The sequence below is a fragment of the Doryrhamphus excisus genome, chromosome 22 (genome assembly GCF_030265055.1).
Source record: "Doryrhamphus excisus isolate RoL2022-K1 chromosome 22, RoL_Dexc_1.0, whole genome shotgun sequence".
In the NCBI taxonomy this organism is placed as follows: Eukaryota; Metazoa; Chordata; class Actinopteri; order Syngnathiformes; family Syngnathidae; genus Doryrhamphus; species Doryrhamphus excisus.
The window spans coordinates 5,084,023-5,100,419 of NC_080487.1; the positions used below are offsets into that span (position 1 = coordinate 5,084,023).

Consider the following 16,397-nt stretch of genomic DNA (forward strand, 5'->3'; position numbering starts at 1 on the left):
GAAAATGAATGAATGAATGAATATTTATTATATATAATTATATAGAATTCTATTCCGTAAGATTATTTGCTTGAGTGATGGCCAGTTTACTTTACCAATTATGTCTGTTTCTTATACATTGTGGTCCATCTTGCGTTGAGCTAGTTAAAAAAAACCAAATCATGTTTAATAAACACGAATTAGCAAACATATTATCCAGTCGCATGTTGCATTAAAAACTTATAAATCCTTAAAAAGGTACACTTATTATAGATAAAAACTATGAGATTAATTATGAGTTAACTATGCAAAACCTGACTAAACTTTTAATCGACTGACAGCGCGGTAGAAAAATGAATTAATGAATGAATAAGGAGTCAGTAGTCAATAATGTTTCAATGTATTTTCAATAATTGTAAACATGACAGTTATGATAGCGTGTATAGTGTTTGTTTTTTTTTTTTAAGGGAAGTAAATAAAAGTTAGTGAGGAAAAAGTAGGCGTGTGAAATTGTGTCCGCCAGGAAGTCATGGAAGCAAGAATGGACACTGCTTCCGGAAATGTAATTACTCCATATAGCACAAACAAATAAGTGCAAAAAATAATACAAACCAATAAACACACCATATTCAACAAAACACATTCAAATAAGTTCATAACCTCTACGACGTTTTATATATTTTATTTTGACAGAAAAAAACGGAAGTTGTTCTTAATATGGATTCTTGACTAGCTTTCCAGCAACAGCTGGTTTAGCTGACTTTGCGTCACCCAAACAGTGTGACGGCTAAAAGTTGTCTTGATGTGTTATCCGCTACTTTCCATGGGATTTCTTTGGGCTTCGTAGCGACTTTTTTTTAAAAAGGTGAGCTTGACACACAAATATATAACCCATATAAGTGCCGTGGGGCCGCAGGGTAGCTGAAGTTGGAATCGTATGCTGCAACTTGACAGCCTTATCACTGAGCTCTGCGATGCTAGCAAACACGATAGCACACCACTAGCTAGTTAGCACAACGTACTTTTTTCCAAGTGCCAGCTGGATTAAAGCGACTCAATCATAAAAATGTCGCTTCTTTACATGTATATATTCATAAGAGATGAGCAGCGCTTAGGTATTAAGTAGAATGTGTATCCCTGTCTATCAATTGTGTGGCAATGTCAGTCTGTATCTTTACGCCTGAGTTGTTTGGGAAAAGTACTACTACTACTACTACTACTACTACTACTACTACTTATAGGTAGTAATGTTGTGTGCATTACTGGCCAAAATGTTCAACACATGCGTAGTGAAACAATAACATGACGTTATTAGTGGAGGTCATTATTTTAACCAGTCATCACATCTACAAGTTTTTGCATGTTTTTGCATGACACCAGTATCCAAATGTAATTGAATTGGATGGGTTTCAATGCAATGATGAATTTAGAAGCTACAAACTAAAAGCAACCTAACCGCTAATCATCCAAAAACACAACTTGTCCCCATCCATTGCCTCCCACTCTTCCTCATTCTTGTCCCCCCATTCTCCTACCTCCACAGGAGCACCATGGCGATGTGGATACAGGCCCAGCAGCTGCAGGGAGATGCCTTGCATCAGATGCAGGCGCTGTATGGTCAGCACTTTCCCATTGAAGTGCGCCACTACTTGGCCCAGTGGATTGAGAGCCAACTCTGGTAGGAAGACTACCTTAATTGTTGTGACTTTTCAGGTAAACCGGGTTCAGGCAGGTCCACATAACACTTAACGCATTCTAATAATTGATCAATAAAAGACAGAAACCAAACCTCTGACTGCGCAGTCCCTCATAGGTTGACTGCTGCCCCAAAACGGGGGCGTACGGGTGTGGCCGTACAGTAGTGCAGTGTGGCATGTTATTATTGATACAGAAAACATGAAGGGTGTGTATATTAAAGATGCCAAAAGCAATCCAGTGTAGGTGAGTATATTGCACTATAGCAGCTATACAGTATTTTATTTGGGATGGGATGGATTATGGATTATCACACGCAGGGCTGAACGAACGGTACGCGGTTTTGCCGTTGCAACTCTAGTTTATGTGCACGGAAGATGGAGACTTGTGGAAGTAACTTGTTTATTTTACTGAAGTGTATACATTTCAAAGTCCACGATTAAAGTTGATGAGTCCTTTGTGAATTTTAACCGGAGCCCCCGGGTGATACACCAGTTTCAGAGATGAATTCTATGGTAATGGTAATGGCTGAAGGTCATCTTGCTGGCCAGAGTTCCCGTGACAGGCGGTGATGTCTCTAAAACACTAAAATGGCATCATTCCTATTAACTGCTTCCCAGCATGCTCTGCAAGACTACTCGTAATAATTGTTGATATTTTGTCTTTCTAAGTCGCAAATGTAATGGTAATGGTTTTATTTCATTTGAACATGCATCAGATTACAATTGAGTGCATCCCATAATCAGTTCACAGTTCCACATGTCCAAAAGGAGTAGGAAGAAGCAAAGCTTATTAAATCCTACCCCTCCATCTGGTACTTTTACAATCAGTAACTGTTACATTTGTTCACTTCCTGCTTTCCTAATATAGTTTTTTTTAATCACGTGCCGAATGACATAATGGGCACCATAGTAACTGTCAATATAGTGATATATATAGCACATCATGACTTGTACTAATGTGTACTAATGAACCTTCCTCTAAACAGAATATGGTGGGACCCATCTGGGGGGGCTTGTAAGGGGTATGTTGAAACAGATTTGTGTAAGACATTTTGTACATCTTTACAGGGATTCAGTGGAGTTGGACAACCCAGCGGAGGAAGCCAAAGCCAAGCGCCTTTTGGACAACTTGGTGGCAGAGCTCCAGAGGAAAGCACAGCTTCAGGGTGGAGAGGATGGCTTTCTTCTCAAGATCAAGCTGGGGCACTATGCAAACCAATTGAAGGTAGAGCAGCCAAATGAATCAGATACCGATAGATCCGTGAATAGACGAGATAGCTAAGAGATGGTCGGCTTGCATGCTGATGAGCTTCTTTGGCAGTTACATTACATTGCAGAAGGTTCTGAAGTCCTGGGGTAACTCAGTGGCCTACTGCTTGCCAACGCTAAAGAAAGAAGTACAGTGGGAATCCCAAGATGAGCAGTATTAGTAAGGGCAAACTCCATGGAAGTGGCAGAATTAACAGTGACCTGGAGAGAAGTTAGCCACCTAACAGAGCTGAGCAACTCCCCAAGAAATGTTGCAAGATGCCAAGAGCTGAGGCCCTCCAGACTGCCAAGCTACCTGGCTGATATGCCAGATGCCAGCGTGAACACAATAAACCTTGCGATTCTTTGTTTGCTGTCTATGCAGAGCACATACGACCGCTGTCCGTTGGAGCTTGTGCGCTGCATCAAGCACATCTTGCACTCTGAGCAGCGATTGGTTCAAGAAGCTTCAAACGTAAGTGTCGTGGCGACTCTTGTCAGTGTGTCATCATCGTTCACCGGCGCTTGTATGCATCCAAATGTTTTTATGTTAAGGCGAGTTGCGTGAGTGGCGGGCAGGCCATGGACAGCCTCTCCCAGCGCCATCAGCAAATCAACCAGGCCTTCGAGGAGCTCCGATCAGCCACGCAGGACACTGAAAACGAACTGCGAAAACTTCAGCACAGCCAGGAGTACTTCATCATCCAGTACCAGGAAAACCTGCGTCTCCAGGGTCAGCATCCATCCAGTACACGCATGTCCCTGCACGTGGGCTTGTGAGAAGTATCTAACTAGTAAATGCCATCACTAAGTGGTGCCGACAGTTCAGTTTTCCATGTCACAGTAATACCTTTAACAATCACGGCAATGACAAGGCAGTTAAATCACACAAGCTGATATTTTGTTGGACCCCACTTTAGCATTGTACGCCGTTTTTAGTGGCATGCTTTCAGGAAGTGGAGTCACTTAAAGAGTTGGCTTCTCAAAACAATATGCGTTCAGAAGAGCAGTACATTGCCATTACTGAGGTGACGGAAAAATCTCTGATACCAATTCTTTATGGTCAAAAATCGATTTACTATTGAAAATATTGGTTCTTTGATACTTCAGCCACTTAAGGTAATGTATATCATTAACAGGAAGACGGTAACAATCCCTGCTTAATGATATGCAGCTGTTTACATGCATTACTCTGATGTCTTATATCCTTTATTTGATGACCGATACGGGTGGCACGGCGGTCGAGTGGTTAGTGCGCAGACCTCACAGCTAGGAGACCAGGGTTCAATTCCACCCTCGGCCGTCTCTGTGTGGAGTTTGCATGTTCTCCCCGTGCATGCGTGGGTTTTCTCCGGGTACTCCGGTTTCCTCCCACATTCCAAAAACATGCTAGGTGACTCCAAATTGTCCATAGGTATGAATGTGAGTGTGAATGGTTGTTTGTCTAGATGTGCCCTGTGATTGGCTGGCCACCAGTCCAGGGTGTACCCCGCCTCTCGCCCGAAGACAGCTGGGATAGGCTCCAGCACCCCCGCGGAAAAGCGGTAGAAAATGAATGAATGAATGATCACCGATACCTGTACTCATTTTATTCAGTAGTGAATCGGAAAAGAATGATTGGGAGGGGAGTCACACAAAGTGCAAAATCAGAAATTACCCTCCTTTTTTTCCCCTTTTTCGTCAGCCCAGTTGAGCAGTCTGAGCTCCCTGCCCCCAGCTGAGCGCACCCAGCGGGAAACCACCCTACAAAGCAAGAGGGCTACCGTGGAGGCCTGGCTGGCCAGAGAAGCAAGCACTCTGCAGAAATACAGGCTTGTACGACGATACACCAACACATCATATATCATATATCATACTTGCATGACTTTTTTTATTCATTCATTCATTCATTTTCTACCGCTTTTCCTCACGAGGGTCGCAGGGGGTGCTGGAGCCTATCCCAGCTGTCTTCGGGCGAGAGGCGGGGTACACCCTGGACTGGTCGCCAGCCAATCACAGGGCACATATAGACAAACAACCATTCACACTCACATTCATACCTATGGACAATTTGGAGTGGCCAATTAACCTAGCATGTTTTTGGAATGTGGGAGGAAACCGGAGTACCCGGAGAAAACCCACGCATGCACGGGGAGAACATGCAAACTCCACACAGAGATGGCCGAGGGTGGGAATTGAACCCTGGTCTCCTAGCTGTGAGGTCTGCGCACTAACCGCCGTGCCGCCCACTTTTTTTATTCAACTTATTTATTCAATTAATGGTTTACAGTATTTCTTTTTAGGAAAGTGCAACAATGTAGACATGCAGCATTTTAGACTGTTAGCTTTTTAGCCACTTGCAGGGACAGCACCTTAAACACCCCCAATGGCTTGTCCTCATCCTGCTGTGTCAATGTCATTTACTCCTTGTTTCCTAGGTGCATGTGTTGCATCATCATTTGTGTTCTCAGTGTGTGTGTGTGTGTGTGTGTGTGTGTGTGTGTGTGCAGGACCTGTCAGAACAACACCAGAAAACCCTGGCCGTGCTCAGGAAACAACAGACTTTGATCCTGGATGAGGAGCTCATCCAGTGGAAGAGGAGGCAGCAGCTAGCAGGCAATGGGGGTCCCCATGAGGGAGGACTAGATATCCTTCAGTCCTGGTACATTGAACACCGAGATATTTATTCTTTACGATGAATAAGGTTTTTCCAATTCACTTCCATCTATGAATGGATCATGTTTTGTGCCTGTCCTCTACTCTGTAGGTGTGAGAAGCTGGCAGACCTGATCTGGACAAACAGGCAACAGATCCGACGTTGTGAACATCTTACTCAACAGCTTCCTCTGCCAGGCCCCATGGAAGATCTGCTCAGCAAGCTCTATGCAGACATTACTGATATTATCTCTGCCTTAGTCACTAGGTAAACATCAGACCCAGACTTAGAGAGCTCTTTTGAAGTTTATGTCACAGTTTTGTTGCATTATCGTCCAATCTTTTATTCAGCACCTTCATCATTGAAAAGCAACCGCCCCAGGTGTTAAGGACCCAGACCAAGTTTGCGGCCACGGTGCGCCTCCTGGTGGGTGGGAAGCTCAATGTCCACATGAATCCACCTCAAGTCAAGGCTGTCATTGTCAGTGAGCAACAGGCCAAAGCTCTACTCAAGAATGAGAGCACACACAGGTGAGGGGTTTCTACGCATGAAATGCACAATCATGCTTTCTTCAGTAAATCAACTCTGCTTCAGTCACTGAATGTTTCTTCTGCTCCTTTCAGTGAAAGTAGTGGTGAAATCCTTAACAACAACTGTGTCATGGAGTATCACCAGGCCACAGGCACTCTCAGTGCACACTTCAGAAACATGGTATGATGACATATTGCCATATTTCTTTACTCATCCCTCATTTATCTCAGTTAATAACCGGCTGTGTTGATGAATGAATGGAGTATTTTATAATTATGGCATAGAAAACCTGTTTCGGCGGCACGGCGGTCGAGGTGGTTAGCGCGCAGACCTCACAGTTAGGAGACCAGGGTTCAATTCCACTCTCTGCCATCTCTGTGTGGAGTTTGCATGTTCTCCCCGTGCATGCGTGGGTTTTCTCCGGGTACTCCGTTTTCCTCCCACATTCCAAAAACATGCTAGGTTAATTGGAGACTCCAAATTGTCCATAGGTATGAATATGAGTGTGAATGGTTGTTTGTCTATATGTGCCCTGTGATTGGCTGGCGACCAGTCCAGGGTGTACCCCGCCTCTCACCCAGCACCCCCCCGCGACCCTTGTGAGGAAAAGCGGTAGAAAATGAATGAATGAATGAACATTATTAGAGCCCTCTAGACATGAACTAACACCCCTATAGTCACATTTACACTCCTATTACATTGTAGTAATAGGAGTGAATCAGATAAAATAAGCAGGGGAGTAGAATGGGTGGCAGACAGGAAGTGAGAACTGAGTCTTAGCTTGTTGTGGACTATGGCTGCAATAGTAGTATGATAGTATTATGGTGATGATGATTATGTTATTATTATTGTGCATGTTGTAAGATACTTTCAACCTGCAATAAAAGCCTGTTGTTGTGGCGATGAAGTCTAGTGCTTGTCTCAGGGAACAATTACTATTGAATCAATGTAGAATACTACATTCACAAGTCTTAATGGATTATATTTCTGTTTTGGTTTATTTAGCCATTTTTATGCTTTGGGCAAAACATATGTACAGTTTACTTACATTTTCTGTATGTGTGTTTATGCAGTCCCTAAAGAGGATCAAGCGGTCGGATCGGAGAGGTGCAGAATCTGTGACGGAGGAGAAGTTCACTGTTCTGTTTGAATCACAGTTCAGCATTGGCGGCAATGAGCTGGTCTTCCATGTCAAAGTAAAACAACTTAGTCTTATGTCTTATGTTTCACGGTTATCCACAATGTTTTATCCTCTCTTCTCCAACCCGCAGACTTTATCACTACCTGTAGTCGTGATAGTTCATGGTAGTCAGGACAACAATGCCACAGCAACAGTACTTTGGGACAACGCCTTTGCTGAACCAGTGAGTTGAATAGTTTTTTTATTTCTGTTCCTGTGTACACATAGTATTTGCCTCCTACCTATTTGTCACTTTGTAACACTTGTTACACAACAAATGTAAATATTAGTCAATGACAACACAAATTAATACCAAATAGAGTTTTAAATGAGACTTGTTAGTATTCATTCATTCATTTTCTACCGCTTATCCTCACAAGGGAGTGAAGTTGCAGGGGTGCTGGAGCCTATCCCAGCTGTCTTGGGGCAAGAGGCGGGGTACACACTGGACTGGTTGCCAGCCAATCACAGGGCACATATAGACAAACAACCATTCACACTCACATTCATACCTATGGACAATTTGGAGTCGCTAATTAACCTAGCATGTTTTTGGAGAGGAAACCGGAGTACCCGGAGAAACACTTGTTATTATTAAGGGAGAATAAAATCCAAACCTACATGACCTTGTGTGGAGGGGAAAAAACAATTTTTCACAAAGGGCCATGTAGCTTTTTCTCCCTTAATAATAAAACAATTCATTTAAAGTGTTACATTTTGTGGTCATTAGCTAGTATTTGCATTTGTTTGATGATCTGAAACAAGTGTGGCAAATAAATCCCAGCACTGAATACACTGTAGGTGCATCTCTCAAATCTCTCAAATGATGATTAAAATAGACCGTTGTATTGTTTTCCTTGTCTTACCCTTGTCTCGCCAGGGCAGGGTTCCGTTCATCGTGCCGGATAAGGTTCTGTGGACTCAGCTTTGTGAGGCGCTTGATATGAAGTACAAAGCGGAGATGCACAGTGAACGTGGACTGTCGGAAGATAACCTGGTCTTCTTGGCGCAGAAAGCATTCACAAGTACCAGTAATAACCCAGAGGAATACCGCAACATGACAATTTCTTGGGCCCAGTTCAACCGGGTGAGGGCGTTATCCTCCCACAACACTAAAGCACTCATTTTTTTTGTAATTGAAGGGAAAACTTTACCCTGTTCATATACTTAACTGTTGCTTTTATCTTCAAAGGAGAGCTTACCTGGACGCAACTTCACTTTCTGGCAGTGGTTTGATGGTGTGATGGAACTCATGAAGAAACATCTTAAGCCTCACTGGAATGATGGGTAATAATCACACTGTGCATGTTTCCTTGCAACAATGGTCACTGGTCACATCAATACAATAGTAAAAACATCCAGTTCATCCATTATTATCCATTAACACACAAAATGTTACATCAAGGGAAGAGAATGCATTTGTAATTACTTTATGGGATGAAATACAATATATCACTGATTTAAAAACATTCACTCCATTGCCCCCTCACCTCACAATAACAACAAAATATTTCTGTTTGCAAAAGTATTGAAAATAAAAGTTGAAGAACACCCTGGACTGGTGGCCAGCCAATCACAGGGCACATATAGACAAACAACCATTCACAACGGTCTGCGCACTAACCACTCAACCGCCGTGCAGCCATAATTTTAATTTATTTATCATTATTATTTTGTATTTTTGGCGGCACTGCGGTCGAGTGGTTAGCGCGCAGACCTCACAGCTAGGAGACCAGGGTTCAATTCCACCCTCGGCCATCTCTGTGTGGAGTTTGCATGTTCTCCCCGTGCATGCGTGGGTTTTCTCCGGGTACTCCGGTTTCCTCCCACATTCCAAAAACATGCTAGGTTAATTGGCGACTCCAAATTGTCCATAGGTATGAATGTGAGTGTGAATGGTTGTTTGTCTATATGTGCTCTGTGATTGGCCGGCGACCAGTCCAGGGTGTGCCCCGCCTCTCGCCCGAAGACAGCTGGGATAGGCTCCAGCACCCCCCGCGACCCTCGTGAGGAAATGCGGTAGAAAATGAATGAATGAATGATATTGTATTTTTTTTTTGTCACATACTGAAGTACGAGGTGATATGACCAAACAATGATATAATGGGTAACATAGTAACTGGTGGCCAGCCAATCACAGGGCACATATAGACAAACAACCATTCACACTCACATTCATACCTATGGACAATTTGGAGTCGCTAATTAACCTAGCATGTTTTTGGAGTGTGGGAGGAAACCGGAGTACCCGGAGAAAACCCCACGCATGCACAGGGATTTGGAAACATAAGAAAATAAATCTGGATATTGCAGGGCCATCCTGGGTTTTGTAAACAAGCAGCAGGCACAGGACATGCTGATGTCCAAACCCAACGGCACATTCCTGCTCCGATTCAGCGACTCTGAGATTGGCGGTATCACCATCGCCTGGGTGGCTGAGAACCCCAACAAAGCAGGTATCACCTTTGACCGCAAGTTCATGTCATATTTCATGTATCGGTTGAAGCTAATGATTAGAGTACATATGTCAAGAGTCCACATCTCTGGTATCTACAGTAAAAGTGGTGACTGTGATCCTTGCACAGGTGAAAGGCTTGTATGGAATCTGTTGCCTTATACAACCAAGGACTTCTCCATTCGCTCCTTAGCGGACCGCATCAGCGATCTCAACCATCTCCTGTTTCTTTTTCCCGATCGGCCCAAAGACGAGGTCTTTTCCAAGTACTACACACCTCCACTATGTATGTATCGCCACAGTGAACCCTGTGCTCATTCTTTTTCGTTTTACATATTTCTACTCCAATAACTCATCGTTGCTTCCTTCGGTTGAATATTAATATATCAGAATCTTTATTGTGACATGATGTCATTCATTTATAATTAAGTTAATTGTATGTCTGTCTTGCAGCAAAAGCTGTGGATGGCTACGTAAAACCACAGATCAAACAAGTTGTGCCAGAGTGAGTTTTTTCATGATCTACTTCCTATTATGTCTTCCACAATAAGGCTTGCTTAGTCAACCTCCTATATCCTTCTTTAGCAAGGTACTAGTCATATCGAGGTCCGTTTGGGGTCATTTATGTTCTGCTTCAGTATGTCACAGCACACGTTGCCATTCATGTTTCCTCTCAATGAACTGTAGTCAGCAGCACTCATGCTTCCTTTAGGTCCCCCACTTCTGCACTCAGCTTCCTTGGTCGACCACGGCAACACACTTACATGCTAAACCAAGCTAACCCTGCTAGCTTCCATTCGCTCTCTGAGGTGCTGCCAACCTTGGCCAGTGTTTATCCCCATTTCAACCTGTTTAGTTTTTTGGTCCGCCAAGTAAATACAGTAAACCTCGGATATATCGGATTCAATTGTTCCCACTGGTTTTGTCCGATATAAGCGAAATCCGTTATATGCGTATACCGGAAAATGTCCGTTTTACGCATATAACGGATTTATATCCGGTATATGCGTAAATCGGATTTTATCCGTTATAAAAAGGCACTTCCTTGACTATGTTTCCAATGTACCTGGACTGGGCAATGAAAAGAGACGTAAGGTAATGAGAATTTAACTTTATTGGACTCTGAGCATAACAAATTGTTAATTAAGCTAGGCCCTGTTACGCCCGTCAGGCCTACGTTATTTCCAATAGTGAGGTTAAGATCTCATTCACTGCTGTGCTAGTATTATTGACGTCACTCACTTTTATATTTGTCCTAAATCTGGAGCCAGGAGAAAGACAATAGCCAGTGACATCAACAAGATTAGCATAACGATGCGGCCATCCGATATATGCGAGGGAAATTTAATGGAAATGCATTGGAACGGGACTGGAGATTTTGTCCGAAATAGGCGAAATCCGTAAAAAATCCCATATATGCAATGAATTTTTATTGGAAATGCATTACAGAAAAATCGTTTCTTTTTTATCTGTCCGTTGTGAGCGAATATATCCGATATATCCGAGGTTTACTGTACGTCCCTTCTCCTCACGACAACATCATTTCATTCATCTTATGCCGTGGCCTCCAACCCGGTTTACATTTATCATATCATTTAAAGTCATTATTTTCTTAGGGGAAGACTCTATACTGGTATATAAAAATATCCCTACTGCTCCCCATTAACACCTGAGAGTCAAATACCTAATTGGGTCCGGCTCGGACATTTACATTAACTTTTGAGGCAGCAGTAAAACTAGAACAATCTCATGTGGTTCAGACAAAGTTTTCAAACCATCAACCGATTAGTACCACTACCAAACTGTAGGTATGAAAGAGGCACGGGTTTGGACTGTGGGAAACCAGAGCAGCATTTGCATGAATGGTAAATTCTAAATAAGAAGGGTTTTTGGTCAGTGTGTCTAGTAATAATGGCTGATGTTGTAATAAAACTGTTGTCCACATCTCTGTGACAGATTCACCACCCCAAACCCCGAACCGAGCGGAGCAACTCCCACCTTCATGGACCAGACCACTTCTCCCTCGGTTGCCCACCCCAACAACTTTGCTGCCTATCCCTCCATGTAAGCACACATTGCTTTTATTTACATAATCAAAAAGATGGCTTCACTTCATTATGAAGAATCCATTGTATTGAATCCAAATAATCGGTTTTTGGATGAGTTTTTTTGTGTCTATCATTCAAGAAAGGTCACAAATGAAGACTTTTAAAATAACAATTACACCAAATAGACTTCATTCCATCTTTCTATGCTGTGATTTCTGTCATTGCAAAAAGAAAGATGCGATATAGATGTGTAGCTGTATTTCTGGTAGATTTCCAAACAGTATGGAGGTTGAGCCTGTCATAGGATTGTCACAAGCCTCATGGCAGCAGCATTCCCAAAACTCCACCTCATCAGCACAGGACTGGTTTACCTGGGGATAATACCATCATCTTCACAAGGTCTTTACCTTTTGGTTCTTGGGTTGATTCACATGTTTCGGACCAAAATGTGTTAATCCCATGTTTGGGGATAATTAATCGTGACACCTTCTAACATCTGGAAATGACGCCTCCCAAAGCGATGTTGTTATTGCAGCAAATGATTGATTAAAATACTCTCCTGAAATGCTGCTGTCCCCTCAGGGGGGACACCATGCTGGATGCGGAGGCAGACTTTGACCTGGAGGACACCATGGACGTGGCTCGGCATGTGGAGGAGCTGCTCTGTCGACCCATGGCCAACCAATGGAGCAGTCAGCAGTCCTGAACGGGACCGCATCCCCGTCACCGAACGGGACTTTGTTACTAAACGGTCAGGTATTGAGTTGCCTTTTGTTGTCTTAGTGTGTTTATAGGGAACAGTCTGACAGACACCTGGTAGAGCTATTCACCACCAGTTGTTTAGCTCGAAATCCTACAGAATTCTCAGTGCCTACATTAACTTCAGTATTAATGCATACATAAGCTCATCCACCTTTGTCTTCATATTGCAATCTGTCTTATACTGAGACTTATTTGGAATTGTACAGGCCATTTGTTCCACTATATGCTGTGGATGAGAAAGAAAAAAACACACATATTAGATCAATCATTTCATACTGTCTAAATTGATCCCTCAGCAATGAGGTGTATAGACTATATAGCATTTCTGTCATTGCCAAGGCAAGGACGGTAATGTTAGCGTTTAGCCATACAGCACTGGGGCTACAGGCACAGTAGCAAATGAGACAGTATCCAGGCATAAAATGCACACATAATAACGTGTTATTGGAGACTGGAAGACTGGAATATGCTCCTGCGTAGTCACTAACGCCGTCTTGATCTTTTTAAAGCTCTTCGTCGAGGTTGAGCGTGTGCCGTGCGACTGTGCCAAAACTATGGAGATCAAATCATGCCTTAAAATCAAACCTCACAAACCTAAAATCCTTCAAGTAAAAAAAAAAAAACAATCCTACCCACTCTCTGGTGACGAATGCACAAACGCTTTCAGTTTTAACTCTTGGGATCAATAACTCCCCAAGGAATGTTTGTTGGATACCAAGCGACACCTTCCGGCAATGAAAACACAAACAAGGAGATCCAACCTATGTTAGATCAGTCTTCTGCAAGATGACCTATATTTATCTCTATGAGACCAGACTGCAGGGACCGTCTACAAATGTCTAATCTGACTTTTAGGTTCTTGAGGTTTTGACATGATTTGGACTCCATTACGAAACTCTGTGTTTCAAATGAGTGAGCAACTATGCTAAAATACAGAATAGCCATAAAGGACCTGCTCACACGGCCCTCAGTACAGTCAGAAAGTGTGTGTGTGTGTGTGTGAACTTGCTGTGCGAATGGTGACATCATTGTTTGCCACAAGCAAGAAGTTTTTATATTTAGTCATTTGAACGTGGACAGATAAAAAACAAGGGCCATAAAGGTATCGTTTCACGAGAGGTCACACTCGGATTTCGGCAAATGACAAATGATACAGATAGAAGATGTTTTAGATCTTACGGAGGTTCTAAGTAGAGCTTTAAAATGCAAAAAGAAGAAATATGAGTGAGACAAAAAAAACAAGCAATTTATTGTAAACAAGCATTCAAGTGAAATGGGCTGTTCATCAGCTATCAAAAGTTAAAACTATACTGTATATCAAACTCCCCTAAAATAGAATGAAAATGTTGGAAAAAGGAGTCAGTCATAGGTAGCTACACCATTCTTGTTCACCAGCTGGAATGTTGATCCAGGTGGGGGAAGATGGCTTCATGGAGGGCATCCACTTCCCTTCCCCTCTGGAAGAAGTCTGCTCTCAGGCGGCCATTGTGGAGTGCAGTGTTGTCCTGATGAAAAACCCAGTCATTACCACACAGACCAGGGCCTTCAGTCATGAGGGATGCCCCCTGCAACATCTCCACATAGCCAGCTGGAGCTCCATTGTTCCATGGCACCCCCTCCACTGTGCTGTGTGGAAAAAAACATCTCAGGTGGGATCTCCTTGTCATGCCAATAACATTGGAAGCCAAAGAGTTTGGCTACTTAAGTTGAATGCTTTGTTTTTGTGTGTCGGTGGTATTTCATCTTTTTGCATTTTAAAGCTCTACTTAGTAGAACTTCCAGCAAAAATTAAATTCAAATTCTTACAATTTTTGCAGTTGGTTTAAAAATTGTGATCGGCTAACATCAGCGCTGCAACATACATCAACACAAGCGCCTTGCAGACATTTTTTTTCATAGCATTCACGTGTACGTTGCATGTACAGCCATCGTTGCTCACGTTAACAGTCACAGTTGGAGTTGCAGTGCATCTATAAACTTCAACTAAAATGACAGAAAAATATTATAACCCTGGAAAGTTGTTAGTGTTTATCAGTACATAAGTTCTGTGTCTGTTTTACCACAGTGGCTTACACCTCACTAGGGGGAGACAAAGAGCAAGGAACTCACTCTAGTACATTACCAGTGCTGTAGTAACTTTTTAAATCATTAAGATCCTTATATGACATGTCATAGTAATAATGACAGTACAATAAACTTTTTATTTTCTGTATTTAATACTGTTTATTATTACTGTCAGCTGGGAGAAAGCCAAAGGTTCTACTGGCTTACAGTGGGGGTCTTCAAAGAATACAATGAAAGACTTGAATCCCACATGAGAACATTGCAAAGAAACTTAAGTGCCACATTGAATGAGAAAAGGTTTACATTGCATGCATACTGTATGTTTACCTGCAGTGAAACAAATGTATTAAGAGTCCCAGTGATCCCTAACCACAGAGCGCAATGATTGGAAATACTACATTTGTAAATGGACCACATCAAATTTAATGTATATACATATCAGTCTTGGAAATATGTGGCATTGTTATTCAAAAAGTCATATACAGTTAGAAATCCGAGTGTTTCAATGAGTGTACTTTGTACACTTAATAGGTACACTCACTATAGTTGTATATTCCTATATTTAAGTCATGCAACACAATTTACATTATTCAAGGGGAATTGACTCAATTGTTTGCATAGAAAGAGTGAATGAGTTAACGGTGAATGTCCAATGAGCACAAAGAAGGGGGTATCCAAAGTGCGGTCTGGGGGCCATTGTTGGTGATGTCTTTCTACTGTACCTTGACCTTATTAATGATATATATGCTACACTAATAGCCTCCTGGAAACACTGACATGAAGCACGCCCAGTTACAAGAGTGGAGCAGCGACTCAAGACTGACACCTTTTCAACATTTAATTTCTATTTGACTTTATTAGGAATTAATCTGACATTCTTTAATGTGACATTGGCTATGAAGACATTGTAACTGGATGTTGGGTTTCCAATTTGCAGCCTGAACCGTACTGAACACTAACATATGCACCGTATGGGATGGAAAATGTTGTTTAAATGGTTTGACTGAATTCCAGAGCTAAACCGAATGGAGTTAGGCTGCATGCGTACACAAACATCATTATGTGAGGAAGAAACACTTACTTTGACTGTAAACAGCATTTTTTCATGTGTTTACTCATTCCACCATCTGTGTTTATGGAACCCTGTATCTTGGCAGATAAGTATCATTTGGTGGATAGATTTATGGGAATTATAGAAGATGAGTTACAAACTTTGTCACGACCAGAGGCACTGACTCCTTTGGAGGGTTTTTTTAATTCTCTTTTTTAAAAATCATTTTTAACAGACCAAAGTCGCTATTTTTCATACCTGACTGTTTCGACTGCTTGCCAGCAGTCTTGATCACAGTGGTCACGTGATGTTCCCGTTCCTGTGTTTTTTATGTTTCAGGAAGAAGAGAATAATTCACTTTTGTTTAAAAATGGCTTCATAATAGTCCTGTGATTATTTTTATTTAATTGCGTGTGTATATAATTAATAGATTAGGCATTTAGTTGAGTGGCACTTTTAATATCCAGTCTCATAAGATTAAAGACAGTATGCATTATCATATCATTAGCATCTCGTTGCAATAAATGACAATATTTTATTATTATCAGTGTGTTTTCCACCATAACAATTGTATCTGGGCATTTAAAAAATGATTATATCGCTTATTTCATCATTAGAATAATAATTTATAAAGTACTTATAATTAATGAAAAATATTTTGAACTCAACCCGGCGACGAAAGGTTGGGTTTGTTTATTTTTCAAGCGGAAGTTGTTACAATAAAGTTTGTTGAAAAAAAATACCTTT

General features: G+C 41.9%; 1 protein-coding gene across 1 annotated transcript; it reads left to right on the forward strand.

The window, feature by feature from the left end:
* The first annotated feature begins 708 nt into the window (after positions 1-708).
* Positions 709-13,161, forward strand: LOC131109392 (signal transducer and activator of transcription 5B-like). Its single transcript, XM_058061344.1, has 19 exons — positions 709-844; positions 1,523-1,657; positions 2,745-2,901; positions 3,310-3,399; positions 3,480-3,657; positions 4,609-4,739; positions 5,414-5,565; positions 5,671-5,826; positions 5,910-6,089; positions 6,183-6,270; positions 7,164-7,286; positions 7,362-7,454; positions 8,151-8,357; positions 8,463-8,557; positions 9,584-9,726; positions 9,856-10,011; positions 10,179-10,230; positions 11,682-11,789; positions 12,356-13,161. The coding sequence occupies exons 2-19, from the start codon at positions 1,530-1,532 to the stop codon at positions 12,477-12,479; spliced, it is 2,361 nt and encodes a 786-aa protein (XP_057917327.1). The 5' UTR covers positions 709-844; positions 1,523-1,529; the 3' UTR covers positions 12,480-13,161.
* Positions 13,162-16,397: the final 3,236 nt, after the last annotated feature.

Bases quoted from the DNA above. Each gene is read 5' to 3' on its own strand.
- LOC131109392 (XM_058061344.1), top strand. From the start codon at position 1,530: ATGGCGATGTGGATACAGGCCCAGCAGCTGCAGGGAGATGCCTTGCAT. The intron at 5,827-5,909 runs GTAAACATCAGA...TCTTTTATTCAG, and splicing joins ATCTCTGCCTTAGTCACTAG to CACCTTCATCATTGAAAAGC. The intron at 6,090-6,182 runs GTGAGGGGTTTC...TGCTCCTTTCAG, and splicing joins AAGAATGAGAGCACACACAG to TGAAAGTAGTGGTGAAATCC.